Source organism: Mizuhopecten yessoensis, unplaced genomic scaffold, assembly GCF_002113885.1.
Source record: "Mizuhopecten yessoensis strain PY_sf001 unplaced genomic scaffold, ASM211388v2 scaffold11115, whole genome shotgun sequence".
NCBI classification, from domain to species: Eukaryota; Metazoa; Mollusca; class Bivalvia; order Pectinida; family Pectinidae; genus Mizuhopecten; species Mizuhopecten yessoensis.
Window position 1 is genome coordinate 29,515 of NW_018408887.1, and position 24,787 is coordinate 54,301.

The 24,787-nt window shown below is 35.6% G+C and overlaps 1 protein-coding gene across 1 annotated transcript; it reads left to right on the forward strand.

The window, feature by feature from the left end:
- Positions 1-61: 61 nt before the first annotated feature.
- On the forward strand, positions 62-24,209 carry LOC110466050. The gene is made up of 23 exons (XM_021522301.1): positions 62-201; positions 1,233-1,309; positions 1,590-1,747; positions 2,190-2,320; positions 2,691-2,826; positions 4,113-4,231; positions 4,532-4,659; positions 5,207-5,369; positions 6,089-6,273; positions 7,059-7,169; positions 7,292-7,363; positions 7,934-7,984; positions 8,669-8,733; positions 10,081-10,227; positions 11,241-11,442; positions 14,677-14,723; positions 14,958-14,999; positions 15,519-15,705; positions 16,046-16,181; positions 17,127-17,233; positions 17,749-17,873; positions 18,343-18,459; positions 18,974-24,209. The coding sequence occupies exons 1-23, from the start codon at positions 105-107 to the stop codon at positions 19,125-19,127; spliced, it is 2,757 nt and encodes a 918-aa protein (XP_021377976.1). The 5' UTR covers positions 62-104; the 3' UTR covers positions 19,128-24,209.
- Positions 24,210-24,787: the final 578 nt, after the last annotated feature.

The window sequence follows — 24,787 nt, forward strand, 5'->3', positions numbered from 1 at the left end:
TTTGAAACATATTATTGGCGTATTAATCTATATAAAGTTGTAAACTTCCGGTTAGCGTGTCGTGTCACTGGAACACATGCGTTGTAAAAGAAGGCAGGGCTGACATGGAACCTGTTTCTGACATTGCCCAGCAATTGAAAACAGCAGTTGATTTGGACAGAGCAGATATTGTCAGATCTATATTGTCTACACTGCAACAAAGTAATTTTAATGCACATATACGTCCAAAATGCATGATCAACTAAAAAACAATTCTGTACTGAAGTTTGACAACTTCCTACCAGGGCCTTTTCAACCGTTTATTTTTACATCCAGTTTAGTCGACTTTGAAATGTCAGTGTATGCATTTCAACTGTTTTCGGAGATTTAGAAAGTTAAATTATTAGTTTAATACCTATATTTATATTTTTTAACATTTGAAACGCGAACATATTATATTATTAGTGTATCTTATTTTTGACATGTCAGAGCAACCTAGAAACCATTCACGGTCCATTAATTTACAAAGCTGGTAAACGGGAAAATACAGACCTCATTTGAATTGATTGCACAACAGGGGCTAGCTTTCCAAGGACATAATTATCTGTACTGACCAATTCAGCTTCCCAAGGCAATAGTCTTTGTCATGTAAGAGGACACATGGGTAGATCATTGTGACTAGATTGCCAGTCCCTGTTGTTAGACAAATGTAGTCATGTACATTTTACCTGGTATTCTGGAGGCAATGTTGGCCTTTACCACGGACTTAGATAACATCTTATCTAATTCCGTGCCTTTACTAAGAATTGGCCTGCTATGTGTGATTTAATAAATACACATCAGTATCAGGTGAAAAATTGCTTATACTCTGTCATTAAACAATAAAAAGTGGTGGTATATTTGGGGGAATAGGAAATATCCTGACAGATAATTTATGGCTTTTTCAGCAGCTGTAAGTGCTTTCTTGAAACCTATATATTAATTGGTAAGACATGTATTGATTATGGCAATGGGGTTGTTAAAATAACCAGTTGCTACTACCAGTGTTCATAATGGGGTGATGATGGAGATGTTAAATAGCATGTTGAGTATTTATTCTATTTAAAAGATATTTTGATACAGAAGTTTATACTGAGGTCAGGGGGCTAAGTATTATTTTTATTTTTTTTATCGTCCACACTCTACTTTGATCCGACTGATTTAAAAATGATTTTTTATCCATTTATGTAACAATTAATAACTGACTATTTCAGATAACAAAGACATCCTTCAAAGTGTATTGAGTGAACTAAATAATGAAGAAGGGACCTTGCTTCACCTGGCTGCTAAGGTATATGAAATTGCTGTGTTCAGTTTGAAAAAAATACATATATTTGCCAACTTATATTCTGAGTGCAAACATAATCAGTAGCATAATTATCTCAATTTCAGCAGCTAATTTATTCAGAAAATGAACAGCAGCACTGTTTGTAAATAGGTTATACAATGAAACTGATTTTTTTTACCCCTAACTGCATTCCAATTCATATAGAAAAATATCATTCATTGTATGGTATAAGATGTAGACATTGTTACATTTCAGAGAGATAAAAGATCTTGTTTTATTTCAGAGTGGTAAAACAGACATAGTACGTGCCCTTCTGTCTGCAGGTGCTGACCCTGGTATACACAATGCACAAGGAAAGACTGCCTTTGACCTTTCATCAGAGTTCAGCCTTATCATAACAGTGTTCAACGAGGAACTTCTACAGGCTACAGCACAATCAAAGTAGGAAAGACACAACCTATGTGTCAATTTAAAATGTATAGAAACATCTGTTTTATGTGACCTCTATAATGATTTCCCTTTTCTTTATTATGACCCATAGAAACATAAAACTTGGTACAATGTGACCTTAATCAACTCTCTTTTCGAATAAATCAAGCCTGGTATTACCCTACTGTACTAATTAAGACTTCACATCACCTACAGATTTTCAGTTCAAAGGACATCACATGATAAATGATATTATTTGGCTTTGAAAATGTCAGTGTAACTTAAGATGCACATATAAAACAAAGCACAGTATTTCACAATACTCAAGTAGGTGTGGGTTATAACCAGGTACCCATTTGAATGAAATTACCTACATGTATATAAAAATGATATGTTACAGTAATTGTTTGTAATTCCTTGTTGTTTTTGTGACCTTGACCCTTTCTCTGTTTAGTGTTGGTCGTGTGTGCCAGCTGCTAGCCTCTGGTGTAAATGTCAATCTGTCTGACAGTGCAGAAAGTGGAAACACACCGCTCCACTGGGCGGCCAGCTATGGATCAGCAGAGATGGTCCAGTGCCTTTGTGGTATGTTTATTAACCAGAAACTAGTTGTGGATTGGTCAACCTCTAGCCAAGTTTAAAACTTAAATCATTCTGATCTAAATTGTTCATTCAATACAAAGTGATGAACTTTTTCATTTCAACATTCATATCCCTGCAATCAACACAATGATATCTGTACATGTATCTGGAATTTCACATTAATATCAATAATACATGACAATCTGTGATAAAGGGACACCATATTTGTGACAAGATGCCTTAGTGACATGGAATCAAAATGGCATGAAAATGAAATAAAAAGGAATTTCGTTTAAGGCACATTTAATTCCACTAAACTCACTGACAACTTGCATTAGTTATATGCCCTTATAATTTGTTTTGTTTTGCCCAGCCCGAGGAGCTGTGGTGGACACACTAAGTGGGACAGGCTACACACCTTTACATGATGCGGTACGGAGAAAGGATCTTGGTGTGGTCAGAGAGTTACTGGTACATGGGGCAGATCCAAACCTATCGATACAAACGGGGTTGGTAATATCTTAACTACTCATATAAATAAAATTATTGCCCTAACAGAGTAGGAGAGAACCAACGTCCTGGTTGTTTTCGGTTATAGATCGGTTGTTTAAGGAATCCAAGATGGATACCCAACAGTATTCAATAGAGCCCCATCACAGAAGGTACATACAAAGGATGTCAACGATGGGGCCTCAACATTCTGTAGTCCAGATGTTGAGGCTGCATTGTGTATACCCTTTGTACTCAATCAAATGAAAATTATTTACCAATTTTACCAATGTATTAGCACCATCACAGATAAACACATAAACAGTTTTGTATACACCTTTAAAAAAGTGAGCTTTTTACCTTATCACTCTGTCCATCTGTCTGAACTAGCATCCATGACTAAGAGTTAGAGGGAGGGCCTAATACAATATAAATTCAATAGACTGTAATTAGTCCCACACTTTTGGTAGAGTTGAGATTAGGTCTTTGTGATGATTACCATATGAATACTGGTATAACCATTCGTAAAGTGGGAACACTTTCCTAAAATTTAGCTATGGCATTATCGTGACACAGTTTGAAAAAAAATATGGGCATTAAGAAACAATCACTGTAACGGCCAGGGGACAGAACCCAAAGCCTTCCTCATAGGGGCGAATGCTCAACCAAAGGCCAAAAGTGAGGTATAGTCAAGGGAGACATTAGGAAGAAGAAAATTGTTTAGAAAGAAGAGAAACGATAAGATCCCAACAAATATTGTAGTCCAGTAAAAGGCAAAAAGAAACTCTTGTTGTATTCTTGGTCATTGAAGTAAAATATTTTTTCCCATTTCAACACATCCAATACATAGTTCAGCTTTCCTGTGTATTCAAATACAGATGAAGATTTTTGTAGTGACATTTCAAAGTTCTGATCATTTGGTTCAATACAAAAATGCATCAAGATTGTCCTTAATTTACAAGAAAAGAAATCTAAATTTAAAAAAAATCGTTGGAGTTCAGTTTGAAGGTGAACCTTGCTATTCAAATAATAATCATTTAGAATAGAAATAATGTAGCATCCTATAGAAACCATATGTTTTTCCCTTTCACAAATATATTAATGAGGGCATATATAATGATCCACTTTGTGATACTGTTTTCACTTTAGAAAATAAAAACGTTTTGCTTACAAAATTATATTTCTTAAAATAGAATTGAACATCTTTGCATTTTGGCTTCATGCACATAAATGTGGAACAAGAGGTCAATGAAATTATCACAAATCTAATTTGATTTCAGTTTGGGTTATGATTTGTTTATTATAGGAAGGATAAAGATAAAACTGCCATCACTCTAACAACTGATGCTCCCGAGATTGTGGAGCTGCTGAAGGACCCACCTCCTGTCGTGGAACCAGAGCAGACTAACACAGAGCTACATATAGGTAAACTGTCTATTATACTATTGTTTCCTTTGTTTTAATCAAAGCCTCAATGTTAGAAATATCTTTCAAATATTTAGATAATACATAATAGAAATATTGTTTTTATGTGTGTACTAATAAAGGTGCTATTGAATTTGATTTATAAAATATATTTATCAAACAATTCTGGGGGTTTTCTTCTGCCAAATATGCTGGTACAAGTGTACAATTAAATCTGTATAATTAAACTGGGCTGTTTCATTCTATTGATGCTGAAGTTAGTTGGCTATTTACGAATTAACTGTGTTGCCTGTTTTGTAGGAGATAAGCTGGTTGGGAACAGTGGGAATAAAGACCCAGACCAGACCCCTCCCCTCAACGCTCCTAATGGTGTCATTCCAAACGGTCCTGTCCCTGAATCTCCGCAGCTCAAAACACCTACTTTCATGGTCAGTATTTTGACCTTGCTGGCAGATTTATTAATGATAGTGCATATTAGGTAAACATTCCAATGGTACGGAATTTGTGAATATTTGTGTTATGCACTGATTATTGATATTGTGATATTAGATTTATTTTTGTAAATTCCTGTAAATATGTATTTCATACTCTGTAGATAAACCTGAATATTTCTGCTTTTTCTTTTGTTTATTCCTCAGTGTTCAGGTGCAGTTAAATGTACCGTGTATCACTAAATCAGTATATACAGGAGAAAATGTTGGTGCCGAATTATGATGTGCAACATATATAGAAGAAACCGTCAAAAATGGATACTGTTGTACATGAGTGTGTTGATTTGTGAATGCTTACTGTATTGATCCTTTGTTGGATATGATTGTTAAAGATGTTTAAAAAATGAATTACGTCACTCTCTACCAAAGTAATTACATGCAAAGTGGTATGTAATGTTCTACAAGAATGTCACAAAGACCTTTTAGAATTAAGACTTTCATAAGAGATAAGCTTGTCATTGATTAATTGGTTTGACCTTGACAGAGAAGTTTGTCCTACAACCAGGATGAGATCCAACAGGTGGTTACAGAGGAGAAGATGGGGTTACTGTGGCCACAACCACAGCACATCCTTCAGAAGGATGGCAACCCGTTCTCCCCTCAGACGCCCAACGTTCCTGTCTACGTGTCTGCTGGTCCCTCACACAGTCAGTGTAAATTTTATATAGTAATACTACACATAAAAACTACAAAGATATCATTATACATGTAATGTGGCAAGTTTGATGCTGTGTAACTTTTACCAAGTCAGAAATACTGTACACTGAGAAATGTTCACACGCAGTTTAACATCCACCTTGTAGTTCTCCATGATGAGGGCAAATTTATTTTGACAGCAAAAAAGTAGAAACAAACATTCTATATGTACAAGCAATAACATGTGAAGAGCAAAACGAAAATTTTATGTATATTTATCGTACCATGGAAGGGCAAAAGTTTGACTGAGCAACAGTTTCCCAGTATGCAGTACTAGATTTGTATAAATCTTACTATGGTATAGAGGTTTTGGGATGTGATTCAGCTATACAGCCTAAAACGTACCAAACAAAACGCTGAACTAGAAAGACACCTGGGACATTTATTTTGTTTTGATACATACAGTATACAGTGAAGTGATTGCTGCAGTTCAACTTTGAATTTTTATCACCCTCCATCATGAGGACATGTTTTTCATGATGAATACTATTACATCACAGCATACTATACATAAAATGGACAAATTAATACTGGTTTACTGTTTTACTGGTGAGGACCACACTCAACTTTCCCTGTTTCCTATGTTTGAAAGAAAATTTCCTATCATTGTTAAAGTTGTACAACTCATAGCAATCTTGGTAATGTAATATTCCTGTTTGGTTTGATCCAGGTTGTAGAGATATCATAAAACAACTGAACAGTCGTAAAGAGATGTTTGAGTTCCTGGGGTACGAGCTAGAAGTGGACACCTTTACTCCGCTCTCAGATACCCGCGTACCACATATCCTCTGTCACGTCAACCAACGCCTCTGTCCCCTCTGGGCCTCCTACAAACTCATCGTCTCCAGTACTCAGGTAACTGTCAGATTCCCAATACAGGTAGACAATATGGGACATGCAGTTGGATCAAAACTGTTACTCAGATATTTTTTACCAAAGTTATTATGTTCACAAATCCAAAATGGTTTTAGAGACAACCTTTCTGCCATCAAATAACTCGCTCAGAACACATGCTCATGATGAGAAACAAAGAAAGGTGCCATAAAACAGTTTGTAACCTGTAATAGTTTTACCTCATTAAATTGTGATCTAGGGTCGCTTGAATGTTTCTGCACCTTGTTGAATTGTTCTCCAGTTGGAGAGTTTACATACTGTAATTAAATGTACAATATAATCTGTCTTAACCAGATCCTAGTCTGTTCTAGCTTTTATACTTGGTCACCATTTTTCCTTTCTGAAATTGGCATGTGAACCATATGTTTAATCCAGAATCTTGGTACAGGTCACATTGTTTTACCGATCTTGCTTTACAAGCCCATCTTCAGAAGAAAAAAACACTGAAGATTCTGGTGTATTTTTCCTTCTGTTGACTTTCTCCAAAACGTGTTTTTCTGGACATAAATATGTGACCTGGCTTTCGTTGTAAGTTTTTGTAAATAATAAAGCATTGAAATTTGTACCCGGTATGTTCTCTTTTATGTTTTTATATCAGTTCTACATTTCAAAGTATATAAACTAAAATAAATAGATACTCAAAATGTTGATATTCAACATTACTGACTATAATCGGTGCCCTGTTTAAGGGCCAAAATAAAACAGGTTAACATTTTCCTTTTAGATGTTTAATTTGTATGTTACAGCTCAAGGTGATCTGTGGAGACCTGAATGCCCTACACAGTGCCATATCAACCATCTACCAGCTGTTCCTTCTGTACTTTGACGAGGGTCGCACCACTATCCCCCCGATCTTGGTATGTTAACAGCAACTCGAAATACATTATTGACTTTTCAGCTTCATAACGGTTTAGTGCCCTTCTAAAGATTTTAGTAGAATGAGTAATCAGATTATCAGACAATATTTATTTATTTGTAGGTGGATGACTGGCCAGACATCACCTATAGAGGTGTACTGTTAGACATATCTATGGGACGCCTGTCAAGTATGGTAAGATATATTTTGTATCTATCATATAAATATAACATGGTTACAGATCTGTTTTCTAAACACTTAATGCTGATGTCATTGTAAAGTGGAAGTGTATTCCTTTGAAGTAAAAGTCATTGTGTAGATACCTGGTTGTATTTTCAGGGTACTATGACAATGTAACTTTATCAGGCGATCTAACAGCATGAATCTATTATAAGTAATGTTTTTAGTATATAAATAGATATATCTGTTATTTTTGTGTTTTTTCGCTCCACACAAAACATGATCTTGGCAGACTAGTACAAAATTTTATGTGACATGATGGAGCAGCCAAACTAAGGTATGATTTATAACACACAGTATTCATCCTCTCATAACACTTTCTACAACTGTGACTTTACCCATGTGAAGTCATCATTCACTTTATGAATGTTAACATGTTCAGAAGTCCCATATGGAATACCTTGTATTGATGCTTGAGACTGCTTCACCTTTCTCTGATCAAGAACTGATATTCTGTTTTGAAAAACTATTCTAGAATAGTGTTAGCAGCCTACCTAGTGTTAATGGAAGTGTTTTTCTTTTCAGGATGTTCTTAAAACTACTGTTGAATACTTAGCATTGCTGAAAATCAACCAGGTAAGAAAATAATTGTGGATTTGAAAGTAGCAAGGTAACTCTCCTAATACTTGTTGATTCAGATGTATCAAGTGATAAAATGATAAAAATATTTTTAAATAGAATACAACCAGGTGATGTTGTTAAAGAGATGAGAGTTATCCCTTCGCTTATAATGTGTGATAATCTATTTTCGCTTACCCTGAACAGAAGTATCAACACTTTTCCCCTAAGGGGGGGGGGATTCCCTTATTCATAACAATTGTATGAGGTCACGTCAAGAACGCATCAACGTCATGTCAACCCTGCATTTAGCCTGTAACGTTAACAGTACATTATGTATATGATACACAACGAGTGAACAGGGTCAGAGAAAAAGAAATATTCACCTCTTGAGGTGTGATTGGGAGTCTCAACCCTCGAGAAAAGTTTCCCTTATCTTAACCCATGAGAGTGAGAGATTCTATTCATCCAGTCAATAAGATGAGGAAAACATATGATATCACTTTAACATAAAGGCTGAACTGTTGCTGACATAACCATATGTATGTAATCCGTGTATGTGATCAGCTGAGTACCACACCATGGAGGAGATACAGCACAGAAAGTACATGATATAAACCATAATGAATACACCAACACAAATTTACACCCACAATTAATCGACAGATTTATATGTCTAATACTGAAGTTTCTACTTGTCAGATTCATCTTTTCTGTCGATTCTCCACTCAAAAGACACCAAAATGGCAGCTCGTGTACAGCAAAAGGTATGGGGCGAGATAATGTCAACTAGATAAGAATCATCTTATAGGGACTGGAGAAATGTCAACAATGACTTGGACAGGAGATGTGTCAACAGTGACTTGGACAGGAGATATGTCAACAATGACCTAGACGTGAGATATGTCAACAATGACTTGGACAGGAGATATGTAAACAATGACTTAGACTGTAGATAAATCAACAGTGACTTGGACTGAACATATATATGTCAACAATTTCTTGGACTAGAGCTATGTCAACTAGGACTTTGACTGGAGATATGTCAACAATGACTTTGACAGGAGATATGTCAACAATGACCTAGACGTGAGATATGTCAACAGTGACTTGGACAGGAGATATGTAAACAATGACTTAGACTGTAGATAAATCAATAATGACATGGACTGAACATTTATATGTCAACAATTACTTGGACTGGAGCTATGTCAACAATGACTTGGACTGGAGATATGTCAACAATGACTTTGATTAGAGATATATTAACAATGACTTTGACAGGAAATATGTCAACAATGACTTGGACAGGAGATATGTAAACAATGACTTAGACTGTAGATAAATCAACAGTGACTTGGACTGAACATATATATGTCAACAATTTCTTGGACTAGAGCTATGTCAACTAGGTCTTTGACTGGAGATATGTCAACAATGACTTTGACAGGAAATATGTCAACAATGTCTTGGACAGGAGATATGTCAACAATGACCTAGACGTTAGATATGTCAACAGTGACTTGGACAGGAGATATGTAAACAATGACTTAGACTGTAGATAAATCAACAGTGACTTGGACTGAACATATATATGTCAACAATTTCTTGGACTAGAGCTATGTCAACTAGGACTTTGACTGGAGATATGTCAACAATGACCTTGACAGGAAATATGTCAACAATGACTTGGACAGGAGATATGTCAACAATGGCTTGGACAGGATATATGTCAACAATGACTTGGGCTGGACATATGTCAACAATGACTTGGAATGGAGATATGTCAACAATGACTTGGACTGGAGATATGTCAACAATGACTTGGATTAGAGATATGTCAACAATGACTTGGGCTGGAGATATATCAATGCTGTTCTAAAATATGAAACATGATAATTAACCTGCATCATTGAGATTTTCATTTTCTGCATACAATCCTAGGAAATATTATGTATGAACTTTATGCGCAGCTTTGATGGATATTGTCATAGCTATTTGTTAAAGAATTCATTCTGGTAAAGACTTTACTTAATTTCACATTTGTATCAGTGATATAATATCTTGTAAGAAGCAAACATAACTTCATGATTTGTTTGCCTTCTACATTACAGTGCTTTAATGGAGTTTGAGAACCACTGCATTGCCCTTGGTATCCAGGTTATTCCTATCCTAGAGGTGGCGCCACTGGTCCAGTTTGAGGACATTGAAGAGTTGTATGATGTTTTCCAGGATTTTCTCTCTTGTTTCCCTGATTCACAGTATGTACAACACACAAACTTTCTCGTTTTCCAATTCAAACAAGAGTTATCTGCTTTTTAACATGATGTGTTTTTCATTACACTTTTTGAAAACAATTAATTTTGTTAAAAAGAGCTTTGTTTAAACATATTTTTATTGCCTTGAAAGTGACAAAATGGATTGGGCACAAGTTCTTACAACTTAATTAAGCCCTCTCCTAACTTAAATACATTTTACGTACATCATAGCTGTCTTAACATGTACATTTCATTTGTTTATTTTTTTATTTTTTAAAATTTAAGTTGAATTATTAAAATAGGTTGTTGACGACTGTTTCTCTGTACCCCGACCTACTCATAGAGAATTAACCGAGGCTTTCACACAGATAAAGAAAATTTAATTCATCGAACATGATGTAATTGTTGTAATTAAGACTACTTACTAGAAGCGGTTTGTATCCTTAATATGTACTTACACACATAGTTAAAGGTTTTACTGTTTTGTTCAAAAGTGAGATCATGATTACCTCAGAGAAGTGTGTTCATGTCTGTTAGGAGGATCTCTGGAAGATTTAAGTTCTTAAGATTTCTTACCAGGTGAATTCTTACAGTTGAGTAATTTGGACATGTATAGAAATAGTGATGTACATTTTCTACTTCCCCACATAAACATAAAGGGTTATCACTGAGGTTAACTCTATAAATGTCATATTGAAGACTGCTTCATTTGTTCCTAAGTCTGGTGTGTAAAATTGTAAATTTTCTATCTCCTACTGTTAAAAATTTTGGAATAGGAACAACATCATGTTTGAAACAGTTTTTAAGTGCAACAAGAGATTTTGTTGAAGAGCTTTGAAGTCTGCATCAAGTGAAATCAGCCTTTGAAACCAAATCGATAACTCTAAAATTATATTTTATAAAAACAATATGAAGGCCATTACGTATACCCACTTTTCAAGTGTTATATTTGCATATAGTGAATTAAAAGGTAATTTTTGAACATCAGAGTAGGTCTACATTGTTTTACTAATCAGATTTGTGAGTCTGGGGCCACGCCTGAGTAGCTTTGTACTGGACACGGAAGAAGGCCAGCTGGACATTACAGATTGTGTGAAGATGTTACCACTGAGTCAACACCACACCATACAGCTGTGTGGCTACCCTCTACACGAACTCAATACAGAGCTGGTACAACAACTACCACCCAATGTCGTCATCAACGAGTATGGTATACAGGTGAGTGTGTTACAACAGCTACCACCCAGTGTTGTCATCAAATGGTACGGTATACAGGTGAGTGCGTTATAACAGCTACTACCCAGCGTTGTCATCAAATGGTACGGTATACAGGAGAGTGTGTTACAACAGCTACCACCCAGCATTGTCATCAACGAGTATGGTATACAGGTGAGAGTGTTACAACAGCTACCACCCAGCATTGTCATCAACGAGTATGGTATACAGGGGAGTGTGTTACAACAGCTACCACCCAGCATTGTCATCAACGAGTATGGTATACAGGGGAGTGTGTTACAACAGCTACCACCCAGCATTGTCATCATCGAGTATGGTATACAGGGGAGTGTGTTACAACAGCTACCACCCAGCATTGTCATCAACGAGTATGGTATACAGGTGAGTGTGTTACAACAGCTCCCACCCAGCATTGTCATCAAATGGTACGGTATACAGGTGAGTGTGTTGTAACAGCTACCACCCAGCGTTGTCATCAAATGGTACGGTATACAGGAGAGTGTGTTACAACAGCTACCACCCAGCGTTGTCATCAAATGGTACGGTATACAGGAGAGTGTGTTACAACAGCTACCACCCAGCGTTGTCACCAAATAGTACGGTATATTGGTGAGTGTGTTACAACGGTTACCACCCAGCGTCATCATCAATGAGTACGATATATAGGTGAGAGTGTTACAACAGCTACCACCCAGCGTTGTCACCAAATAGTACGGTATATTGGTGAGTGTGTTACAACGGCGACCACCCAGCGTCATCATCAATGAGTACGATATATAGGTGAGTGTGTTACAACAGCTACCACCCAGCGTTGTCACCAAATAGTACGGTATATTGGTGAGTGTGTTACAACGGTTACCACCCAGCGTCATCATCAATGAGTACGATATATAGGTGAGTGTGTTACAAAAGCTACCACCCAGCGTTGTCATCAAACAGTACGGTATATAGGTGAGTGTGTTACAACAGCTACCACCCAGCGTTGTCACCAAATAGTACGGTATATTGGTGAGTGTGTTACAACAGCTACCACCCAGCGTCATCATCAATGAGTACGGTATATAGGTGAGTGTGTTACAACAGCTACCACCCAGCATTGTCATCAAATAGTACGGTATATTGGTGAGTGTGTTACAACGGCTACCACCCAGCGTCATCATCAATGAGTACGATATATAGGTGAGTGTGTTACAACAGCTACCACCCAGCGTTGTCATCAAACAGTACGGTATATAGGTGAGTGTATTACAACAGCTACCACCCAGCGTTGTCATCAAATAGTACGATATATAGGTGAGTGTGTTACAACAGCTACCACCCAGCGTTGTCCTCAAATGTTACGGTATACAGGTGAGTGTGTTATAACAGCTACCACCCAGCGTTGTCCTCAAATGGTACGGTATACAGGTGAGTGTGTTATAACAGCTACCACCCAGCGTCGTCATCAACGAGTGTGGTATACAGGTGAGTGTGTTACAACAGCTACCACCCGGTGTCGTGTCAATGAGTACGATATATAGGTGAGTGTGTTACAACAACTACCATCCACTTATGCTGTAAATCAATTTATATTCACTTGTACTTTATTTCACAAGCTAAGTCAGTAGGATTTTGTGAATACTTCAATTTGTGATTGAAAGAATGCTATTTCATCGTTGATAGCAATTGCCAACAGAATTTTCTCTACAGAATCTCTCGTGTAATTAAAGTGAGTTAAAGTGTCCAACAGAACTCCCACTCTGCTGTCAATATGTATGTGGCCATCCTTTGTTAGTCATTATTCTGACAGCAGGCACAGTAAATTGAGGTAAGAGAGGCGTGTCTGGCTGAGGTTGCTGACATGCGCGATGTTCCTCATACAGATTCTTAATGAAGTTTTAGCTACAGCCTTTATACAAGCTGTAAAATAATCAGACTGCTAGCATTTGGCTTGCATTAAAAAATATCCAGCTAGTGTTTTAGGGAACACTTCACTCATTTTATTTGAAATTGTCCCAATTTTCCAGCCAAAGGGAAGGAAAAGCTTTACTAGCCTCCACTGTACATTTGATCTTACCAAAGTTTTAAGGGGATGTTTGGTTCTGAAAGTAATGTTTTGTGTATAACTAAAACTTAGAAAGTTGTTTCACTTCCAACAGAAACTTTAGAAACCACTGGCACACATTCATTAAATCCCGGTTGTATAAGACACTGCTAGAAAAATTGTCTTTAGGACATGCTATGAGCTAGTGCGTAGTAACACTGTCACTCTGCTGTCAATATGTCAGTGGCCATTGTTTGTTAGTCATTTGTCTTACAGCAGGGAAAGTAAATTGAGGAAAGAGAGGCGTGTCTGGCTGAGGTTGCTGACATGCGCGATATTCCTCAAACAGATTTTCCTTAAGTTTTAGCCACAGCCTTTGTACATGTTGATTCTCAAGCTGTTTGATATTTTTCCAATGTTTGATATTTTCCAATGTTTGATATTTTCCAATGTTTGATATTTTCCAACCATATACAAAATACTGAACAAGGTTTGCTACTCCTTTTTCTGTAGTTCGGTATATGAATCACAGTTTAGTGTTACTGATTAATCACTCCATAATGAAAATTCTGAAGGAATTTCCGAAATTTTCATAAACACATATACAACGTTTAGTTCAAGTAAAATATTTAAGAGGAAAAAGATAAACATTTTTGAATTTAGTCGTGGGAATTTGCCTGAAAATCTTGTAAATTATGGAAAGAGATTTAGCATTGAAATTTTGTATGTGATTAAACAACATGACTATCAGTTTGTTTACTGTTCATGTGATAAAATTAAAAGACTGTCATTAATAATAGAAAGTAAAAGTTATAAAAGGTTTTGACCGACAAAAAGGTAGAAAGATTAATCAGCTACCACATCAATTAGAGGTGGTACCACTAGCACCCAAAAATGCCAACTTTATGAGGCCCTATGCTAGAAACCTTGTGTTTTTTCATTATATTCTTAAGACAAAACAATCCCCTGCTCTCATCTTGTGAGTGACCACCAGTTTTGGTCGATTGTCTGACAGCAGGGAGAGTAAACTGAGGAAAGAGAGGCGTGTCTGGCTGAGGGTGCTGATATGCGCGATATTCCTCAAACATGAGATTCATGTCAGTATTTTGGTGTCATGAAACATGAGTAACCATTGCAGCTTGTATGAAAATCTTTAACACAACAGATTCTGAATGTTTGTATTGTTGTTTCAGGCTGACTATGATTTCCGAAGATTCTGCCGGCCGTTGTCTGATCTAGGGTAAGTTGGTGTGGTGTAGGGTTCAGTGTATGCAGTAGCTATATATATAGGGTACATTCAAGAAAATATTAAAAGATTTGAATCTGCTTTACAATTTATTTTAAAAAAAAAATCTACATTCACTACTGTCAAATTGTTCAGATAGTCCCATATTTTTACACTGAATGGCAGATATCTAAACAGATCTTGACTTGTGCTACATTTTGTATAATGCAACACATTTTCTACTTTCAGTATTAATTTCTCTGTGTGTCCTGGCACAGCTTCATGGAACAGGTATGATCATATCAATGTTATTGCCATGTTTGTATCTACTTGTGATTTTAATCCATTTACAGTAAAAAAAAAAGTACTCTTGTTCTAAACCGTTTTGAAAACATAAAAGAAAATTTTGAATATTTATTTTGTTTGATATTAATAGTTTTTTGTAAATTTTATAGTCTGTTGCCTTTAAAAAAAATTCAATTGGTGCTGTTTCCTTTCGTTGTCCTGAAATAACAATTTTTCACATTCTTTCAAAAGAAGAAATGATGGTAATTAACAATTAATAATTACCTGATTCATGTCCTTAATATTTGCTTTAGACAATGAATATTTCATTCAGAAACCTCAAACTGTTTCTTTTATAAATGAGAAAAGGACACCAGATAAAGCTGAATTAAGTTCTAAACATTATTAAGACAGTTTTAATTGTCAGTATATGTAGTGGTAAGTTGACGAATGTGAGCAAATGTGTAAATTTGATTACTCACTTTTATTTACTGCTGATCTGTTAGTTGTTACGTCTTTCTACAGTTTCTCTGGCTGTCCTGAAGCAGCAGTAAACAACATCTACAGAGCTGCCAAATGTGCTGTCAATCAAGGGGCTATCGGCATGGTAACATGTAATTGGTCAGGAAAGGGTCACTTGACTCACCAGCCCTTCTCCTGGCCGGGCTTCCTCCTGGGGGCTGGACTCGGCTGGAACTCTAGCTGTCACCAGGTAGATTGTGTATTTTAGGGACAAAGTGATACAACATTAACATATATAAACCAGAGATGTAACTTATAAGAATCAAGTTTATAGATAATGAATTGCATACAAGTGAGACATTAATGTATGATACATTTCCTTCCACTCGTGGACAACTTAAAATACTGAAGGAATAAAGATCATATCTTTTAACACATATATATATAATGTATATATCAAATCTCAAAAGTATAGTGAATATATCTGATTTGCAACAGAAAAAAAAAATTTGAATTGAGGAGCATGAATTTGGATTTAAGAACTAGACATATAATTACCTCATTATGAATTTTTCTTTATTTCTTGGCAGGATTACCTCTACAGCAATTTGTCAGAGTTAATGAATCGTTACGTGTTCAGAGATGTCAAGTCAACAGTGGGCCATGTGATAGTGGAGCTTGGTCGAGCAGAAACCTACCTCATACGCTGTGCCCGTGGACAGTCAGGTATTGTACTACTTGCCAGAAACATTCCTCATATACTGTGCCCATGCATATGGACAGTCGGGTATATACAGTAGACCACTTTATATCAGAAACTGTCCTTGTATACTGTGTCTTGGACAGTCAGGTACATTATACCTTAGCAGAAATCAATGGTATATGTTGTGCCTATACCTTAGCAGAAACCTATGGTATATGTTGTGTCTATACCTTAGCAGAAACCTATGGTATATGTTGTGCCTATACCTTAGCAGAACCCTATGGTATATGTTGTGTATATACCTTAGCTGAAACCTATGGTATATGTTCTGCCTATACCTTAGCAGAAACCTATAGTATATGTTGTGTCTATACCTTAGCAGAAACCTATGGTATATGTTGTGCCTATACCTTACCAGAAACCAATGGTATCTCTTGTGTCTATACCTTAGCGGAAACCTGTGGTATATGTTGTGCATATACCTTAGCAGAACCCTATGGGATATGTTGTGTCTATTCCTTAGCAGAAACCTACGGTATATGTTGTGTATATTCCTTAGCAGAAACCAATGGTATATGTTGTGCATATACCTTAGCAGAACCCTATGGGATATGTTGTGTCTATACCTTAGCAGAACCCTATGGTATATGTTGTGCCTGCAGACATTGTTAGCCTTATATACCACTATTAAAGCAAGAAACTTACTAATGCACTATGCCCACGGACAATCAGAACCACACGCCACGTAACCGACTATTGCAGCCAGTGATGGAGTACAACTGCCAAAACTGATGTCAAGCTTAGCTGTCATATTCACAGTATTTTGAAGAACTTTTTAAGATACTGGTATCATGTCAATTTTACCCAGTTCCCATGTAGATTGTTTGCCTGTGTGCTTCTATATTCAATTTCCCCTTAACACATTATTAACACTTATGAAGTAAAAGTTGATTTGCTGCCTGTTACAGGTAATGACTGTCAACGACTTCCAGATGACCAGGGCTCCACCCTGTTCCAGTTTCTCATCGGTCCAGACACTGTACCACTTGAACATATCACCATGGATGCCATACAGGTAACAGTATGAAACTAGATTTTATTCCTAACTGCAGCACTTGAGACTTCCATCTTTGCTTTTCTCATCTACCTACTCATACCTATTGGCAGTATCTCCTTTACATCTCTAGTGGGCCTGTTCTCAAAATAATGTGACTGAGTGGAGAGCCATTTTAAACTGTCCAGGTTATGACATTTCAATATGATAGCACTTCAAGGTGACTCCATCATCTGTTGATAGATACTATCTTCATATGACCTTAGTTGTTGCAATGGGGCAACATCCTGTTGCAATGGGACAAAATCCTAAATAAACAAATTCACTCCATTTTGATCCTATTTCTTGACAGATAATCTAAATAAAAAGTTGTTTTTGGAGCTCATTTGCCAGTTCAGAATACCCCGTATATAACTTCATTTTCAGTGTTCAAGTAGGAAAAATAAATTTGCTTCTAAATGGTTTTAATATTGTTACCAGTGAGTTTTCTTCATACCCACTGCTCCACTTTTACAGTTCTGTTCTTGCTCTTTCAGAGGACAATGAAGCATGTAAAACGATGTCATGCAGAACTGGAAAACACAGACATGAAATGTACCTGTAATGACCTCATTCTGGCTGAACTTCAGCTGACTTGTGACCTAATGATGTATGCTACAAGGTGAGTATCCCTTTATAACCTCAAGTTGGTTTTATTTCCTAACTTGAATCACCTTTTCTTTATGACCATCACTTTGGCCTCATCTATTGTTTACACATCATATTGTAAGTTGTGAATTTACTGACTTCATATCAAACTATGTTTTGCTATAGTGCTTCTTTGTCTTTTGAATCACTTTTAGTGGTTACAAGGGAATAGCAAGGGACCCCAAATGTTTAACAGACTTGTCTCATTCTTTTATGTAACTAAATTTATCAATTGCTTATGACCCCACTTTTGAAAAGGTAGGCATTATCACTAGTATTACTTTTTTAATCTCATCTTCTTTTTCCAAATGCGACTGGTTCTACTGTAAAACAAATTTAATCACTTAACACGTTTTAACATAAAAAAAAAAAAACATTTTTGAAGTAATATGCAGATATCTAAATATTCAATTTCAGTTATAATGTATTCCTTGTTTTCTCAGGATTTGCCGTGCATTAATTGTATCGGGACGGAACCCTGCGGGTCACAATGGGTTTCCTGTTGTAAACTTTGGGATTAGTAACCTACCAGCTACAGCAAAGACGGACCTTGCCAACAGGTAGGTATACATGTAGGGAGTTTAATATCCTTAATTTTATCCTTTCCTATATTATGGCAGCTTGTACTCTTGTAATACCTGATTTATCAGCAATAGATGACACTAGCCAAGTGCTAGGTAGGAATTTCACTAATTCATCTACCTCCTTTATAGAATGTCTTCTTATAATACTTAAACATGTAGGGATCAGGGGCTGCTTACACAAATTATTTTGGATAAAAAGCTCTCTTTAATAACTTCCATTTCTCCCTATGGAAACCATTGCTAATACTTATAAAAAAATCTAAGGAAAGGAACATTTGTGAAATTTGGACCAGGCTTAAGTAGGTAAGTTGTTTTTCTCAAGACAAACTCTTTTCTTAACTTTGTTCTTGTAATACTTAATCTGTCTGCTCAGCAAAGATAAATTAGGCAGCAGGCTAGGTATGATAATGTATAAAAGAAATAAATACTGTATACAGATATTATTTCGTGCAGTGATAAAATATTAATTCTCTTTGTTTGTGTAACTTAGGTTGCTGGAGTTGTTGGAACGGTACAAGTCTGTATGGAATGGACGTTACTTGGAACACGTTGGACGACAAGAGTCCCTGATCACTCTCCATTCACTCCTCAAAACATTCCTCCCTGACCAGGAGACAGCTGCACTCCTCGAGGCCAAGGATTGATGGTCGCCCCAGCCTTAATACACATCGTCATATCTCATGTATAGAATCACGTGTGGATAGCAGAGAGGATATTTTGAGCAGACATACAACCTGTGTCTGAGTCTGATATTGTTAATGTATTCTCCTATAGTATATCTCATATAAGAACCTTTGTATCCTCACCACTAAAAGGGTTAGCTGTTGGGCAAATAATTAGAGGTTCCCTTTATTTTAGCTGTCAGATGCAAAACTTATTTTTAATCACCAATCATAAAGAGATTCTAGGGTCCTTAATTGAACAATTACATTCAATATATTTAGTTGTGTTTTACTTGTAGGTTTCACAGTTAACAAAACAAAAAATCAAGAAAAACCATGCTCATGAATGATATGATATTAATTATATATTTATTTCTTAACTATAATTTTATCATTATTGTATAGAACAGACTTGTTTAGGTTGCTTGCTACAATACATATGATAGGTGTTATTACATCACTTCTGTTTTGAAGAATTTTCTTTTTCCTAAGTGATATCTTTGTTTTCAAACTGTTTCATTCTTATGCCAGACATGAATATTTGCAAAATATAAGTGTTTTGTCATTCTTCTTGCAATTTAAAAACATACAGTCTAGTACATGGATTACTTATTTACAAGGAAGACACAACAACTGATACATCAGACTGTTGGTAATTAGGATGGGCTTTTTTGCATGTGTAGGTTGGTTAATGTCATATTTATGATGTTGATACAGTCGTACACCACTAAGTGATGCTATAATGCAGATTGACATTTGTAAACTGTAGCTGTTTTGGGGAAAATTGAAGCAGTATTTGTTTTCTTTGATCTCAATTTTGAAACATGTAAATTGAATCCCATGATTCTAGGTGCTAAGTAGTCAGTGTGTTGAGAGAGCTGCACACCGATGTTACTCTGACAACGAGTTTCTGAAAGCTGCTTGAGTACCTTTTACCTTTCAAACAATAGCCCCTAACAGGAGTACCTTTAGACTGGTGCCAAGGTTCTGAGTGTATTCCAGTACAATAAAACATTGCTATACTGTCACTGTCTGTCCAGCCAGATGTTGTCGTTTAAAAGGGTTTAGCCATACATAAAGTAGACACCTGAAGGAAGTGTTTAGAAATTAGGGAAGGGGACCTTGACATATGTTGACGGTAAGGTAGGTGGCAAATTAAGCAAAGAGCATTGTATTAGGGATTTACTGTACTCATTTGTACAAGAGCATTGTATTAGGGATTTACTGTACTCATTTGTACAAGAGCATTTTATTAGGGATTTACTGTACTCATTTGTACAAAAGTAGATAACTTGAGTACCATCTTCACTGCTCCAGGTCATGCTACCTCGTGCTAGCTTTAATGCTGTAGAAAAGGATATGCGATAAATTTACAGGTTTTTATCAACATCAACCCAGTATTGTCTTGGTTGTACTTACTGATATTGTATTGGTGCTGCTACAGTTTTAGTAATTATATTTTCTTCATTGTTATTTTGAAATAGATCAACAGGGGCACGGATACCCTGGATTAAAATTGCACGGAATTAGAAATATGTCTAATTTTATGTATGATTTCAATTGAAATGGTTACTTTAGATTTAAGTTTTGAGTATGTTTTAATGAGAAAAGAAATAATTAAAATTTGAACACCCAACCTCGGATGTGTATTAAGCATGCTATCGATATTATAACTATTATATATTAAAATATAGTGTAAGTATTATCAGCAGTGCAGTCTGTCATAAATAGAAAAAGTCTACCCATCAAACTTATAAAACGACTGGCTGTATTTTAAATGTATAAAAGTACAAAATATGAAATATATTATAATTTGAGGTATATTTTATCATTTTAAAGATGGGATTTTATATATCAAGGTATTCATATTACTTAGAGAGAAAAAAAATACATGCACTTTATTCCAATAATGCACATGGAGATAGCCAGTCATAGCTTCATTGGTTATAACTCATAGTTAAGTTTTTGGGGTCAATTTGTATTTTGGGTTATCATTTGTTTTTTGGTATAAATTCATTTATTTCCTAACTTGTTTTTGTAACTTTGAATGCAAATACTACTTGGTGGTTTAAGGTTTTATAGACCGAAGTGAGCATGAAGGAGACCTAGTGTATCCCTCCGTGGACTTTCATTCATGACACTGCTGGTATGTTTGTAATGGCTTCCATCTCTACTTAATTTGTTATATAATTTGCAGATTCTATTTTTCTTTGTGTATATGTGCATTTTTTTTCTCCTTTTCTTCCCCATATCATACGATAGCAGTTTTTAAAAAAGTGCTTCTTTTATATTTAGTTGTTTTGGAGTGGAAGTTGTTGAAAACTACTGTGATAGAAGTGATGTGAAATGATGTATGTTACTAGTACCTGTAAGCGGGTGTTGTGAACGGTGAGCCATAGTATGAGGGAAATCATTCATATATCAATTTTGTGACCAAGTTACAAAACTATTTCGTGAAACATTAACATTTACATGTAGAATTGTTGTGGGTGAATTTTATATACAGAAATGATATATGAGTACCATATATGATTTTTTTTCACATTTATTAATTATATTTTTATACTTTGTCAAAATGACTATATTACTGGTAGCTGTTATTATTTTGCGTTTCCTGATATCGGACTGAATAGCTGTTGTAAGATCAAAGAAATGTTTAAGAAATATTGTATAAAAGTGAATACCCACTTGACGGTACCACAGTGATCTGTTCAAACAAAATTCAAGGTTGCTATTTTGTTCTGCAATGTGCTATGGAGAAACTTGATGAAGTTAGGCAGCGCATTTTAATTGCTTTAAAAGTTTATTGTAGCAACCAGTCAGATTAATATCATCTGTCACATGGCATGTAGCCAACAATACCATGTAATTTCTAGGTATATTACGTCATATTAAACGAAACCATGTAACAGGTGATTTTTAATCCGATAGGTTATCCGCTTTTTTTCCCCTCGTGAATTTTTTCTTGCATATTTAGGATGAAATGAGGAATCAAAATACTCTGCCTTTATTCGGTGATGTTAAGTTTTTGTTTGAAATGTACATGGCATAATTATTAACATTTTCAGAATGTGTATCTCTGTCTTTTATTTCACAGTCCTGTTTTTGCAGTTTAAAGCTCTATTTACAAAGCTTTGTATCATGTTTTAAGTTGTTGAGCATGCAAAATAATGATTTGAAGCGGAAAAATACAGCATGTTTTCCCCCTGTTTCTAGTCACCAAAGGGAATAGGTTCTAGATCTGAGGTTTTGTGATTTGACAGTGATTTTATTTGGGCAATTTAAAGCAATAATCTGGAGAAAAATGTGAATGTTTATTTTTTCATTTCATTATATATACATGTACATGTTTACCTAATCACCTTGCAAATCAATTAATTTGTGTTAACAAGTGTTGTGTGAGAAATTCGGTAAATGAATGGTATAATTTCATAAAAATTTGTTTGAAAGTACATCTACAATGTACTTATATGTTTACATTACCGACTTGTGTTGACTTTTGTTTGACAAATTCTGTCTTTGTCTAAAGTAAAAAACAATAAGACACAAGAAACGACAATATAAATAAATAATTATCTACTAATTGCCCTAAAAAAATAAAAAATACTGATGTCTATCCAAATAGTATTTGTATTCTCCTGCCTTTAGATAAGGGATCACACAGAGTTAGTTAATTTTCAACAAAATTCAATTCAGTTAAGCAGTATTTTCAACAGGTGCAGGGCAACCAATTAGGTACGTTTTGTTTATTTTTAATTTGCTAGTTGTGACACCAGGAAAGAAAGAAAAAAAGATTACTGCTTTATACTGCTGTACCTGTAGATAATGTACCTGATTAACTTATTAAATGTACTTGTCCAGCACTCAAAAATCTCAAGTTCTTGTTTTAAGTTGAACACCATGACATGATTGTACAGTCAAGTCTATTTTGTCAATGTCTTTTGTTGATAATTTTTTAGTTATGATATCAAAACCATATCTCTTCCAATACAGCCTTCCTATGACCGTAATTCCACTGCATTAAAAGGACTGTTTAAGATAAACATTATTGGAGATTCTTAAAATGAAAGTTCAAAAATCTGCATCATTCCATAGACAATGTGAAATGTCTGTACTTCATTGTCCAAGCTAACAGCCTTATAACTACAGATATACCAAAGACAGTTTATACACATGGGCTTCTCTTCTAGACAATGTTTCATACTATTCCTGTGTCTTCACCCAAGGTCAAGGTCATTTTAAAAGATCAAATGTCCATGTTCACATTTCATTGTAAAAAAGTTTACTTCCTCATAGTTGTAGATACCTCAAAGAATGTTTTAAGTCCTTTTAATGCAGGAAAGGTTAAACTTATGAATTATGATTTCACTGTGTGTGGTTGTGAATATATTCACCTGCTCCCAAAGGGTGCAGTTGTAAATTTTGTGAGGTGGTACGTTCTGATATACACTCCCCTAGGGTGTGGAAAGCTCTGACTACACTCCCCTAGGGTGTAATTGTAAATTTGGGTTACATTCCCCAAGGGTGTAGTTGTAAAGTACAGTTTCTAAAGGTGTGGTAAATTCTTATTACACTCTCCTAGAGTGTAGTTGTAAATTCTTATCACACTTTCTAAAGGTGTTGTAAGTTCTGATCACACTCCCCTAGGGTGTTGTCAGTTCTGATCACACATCACACTCCCCCAGGGTTTGGTAAGTTCTGGTCACACTCCCCTAGGGTTTGGAATGTTCTTATGCCCCTCCTTAGGGTGTTGTTGTCAGTACTGATTCAAACTTCACCAGGGTGTGGTTAGTTCTTATACAATCCTCCAGGGTGTTGTTGTCAGTACTGATTCACACTTCTCCAGGGTGTGGTTAGTTCTGATACAATCCTCTAGGGTGTTGTTATCAGCACTGATTCACACTTCTCCAGGGTGTGGTTAGTTCTGATACACTCCTCTAGGGTGTGCTTCTGATCGCACTTCCCCAAGGTGTTGATGTATGTTTAGGGTGATAATAATAACTTCTGCCACTGATAAGTCATTACTTGTTTGATTGTGGGATATTTTACAATAAAATTATTAAATAAAAGACATTTGTGTTTGTGCTTTATTTAATTAATAGTGACAGCCTGCACTGACTGACATGATTTCAATAACATTTGTATCATTACTTAATGGATATTGCCTCATAACCACTGCTCCTCAAGGCTGCCAAATTGTACTCAGACAGATATAATGTTCTCTGTTGCTACTTTAGTTATATTGACCATCTATTCAATTTCTTATAAAATGACAAAAATATGTTCTAAGTGAAGAATGTGGGCATATGAATTTATGCCCTCACCAGTAATGGGACTTCAGTGATTTCTTCTGTCGGCCTCTCATTTATTTCAAAATAGAGAATTGAATAAATTGCCATTTGTTCACCAAGACAAAGCAAAGAATTACTGATTTTCAAAAGTGAATTAAGGACAACCTGACACCAGACATAGACATTTTGACCGATGTCTATCAGGTTGCAAGGTCACTTCATTAAAGCTACAAATGTGCCAGATACCTTGGTTAAATTTTAATCTTAAATCATACTTTTATGCAAATATTGAAAGAAAATGATAAAAAAAGATGCATGCAAGTTCAAGTTTATTGTGAACTTTGAATACTT

Coding starts and splice junctions, on each gene's coding strand:
- LOC110466050 (XM_021522301.1), top strand. CDS start 105: ATGGAACCTGTTTCTGACATTGCCCAGCAATTGAAAACAGCAGTTGAT. Junction 7,170..7,291: donor CCACTATCCCCCCGATCTTG/GTATGTTAACAG, acceptor ATTTATTTGTAG/GTGGATGACTGGCCAGACAT. Junction 17,234..17,748: donor TCACCATGGATGCCATACAG/GTAACAGTATGA, acceptor TTGCTCTTTCAG/AGGACAATGAAGCATGTAAA.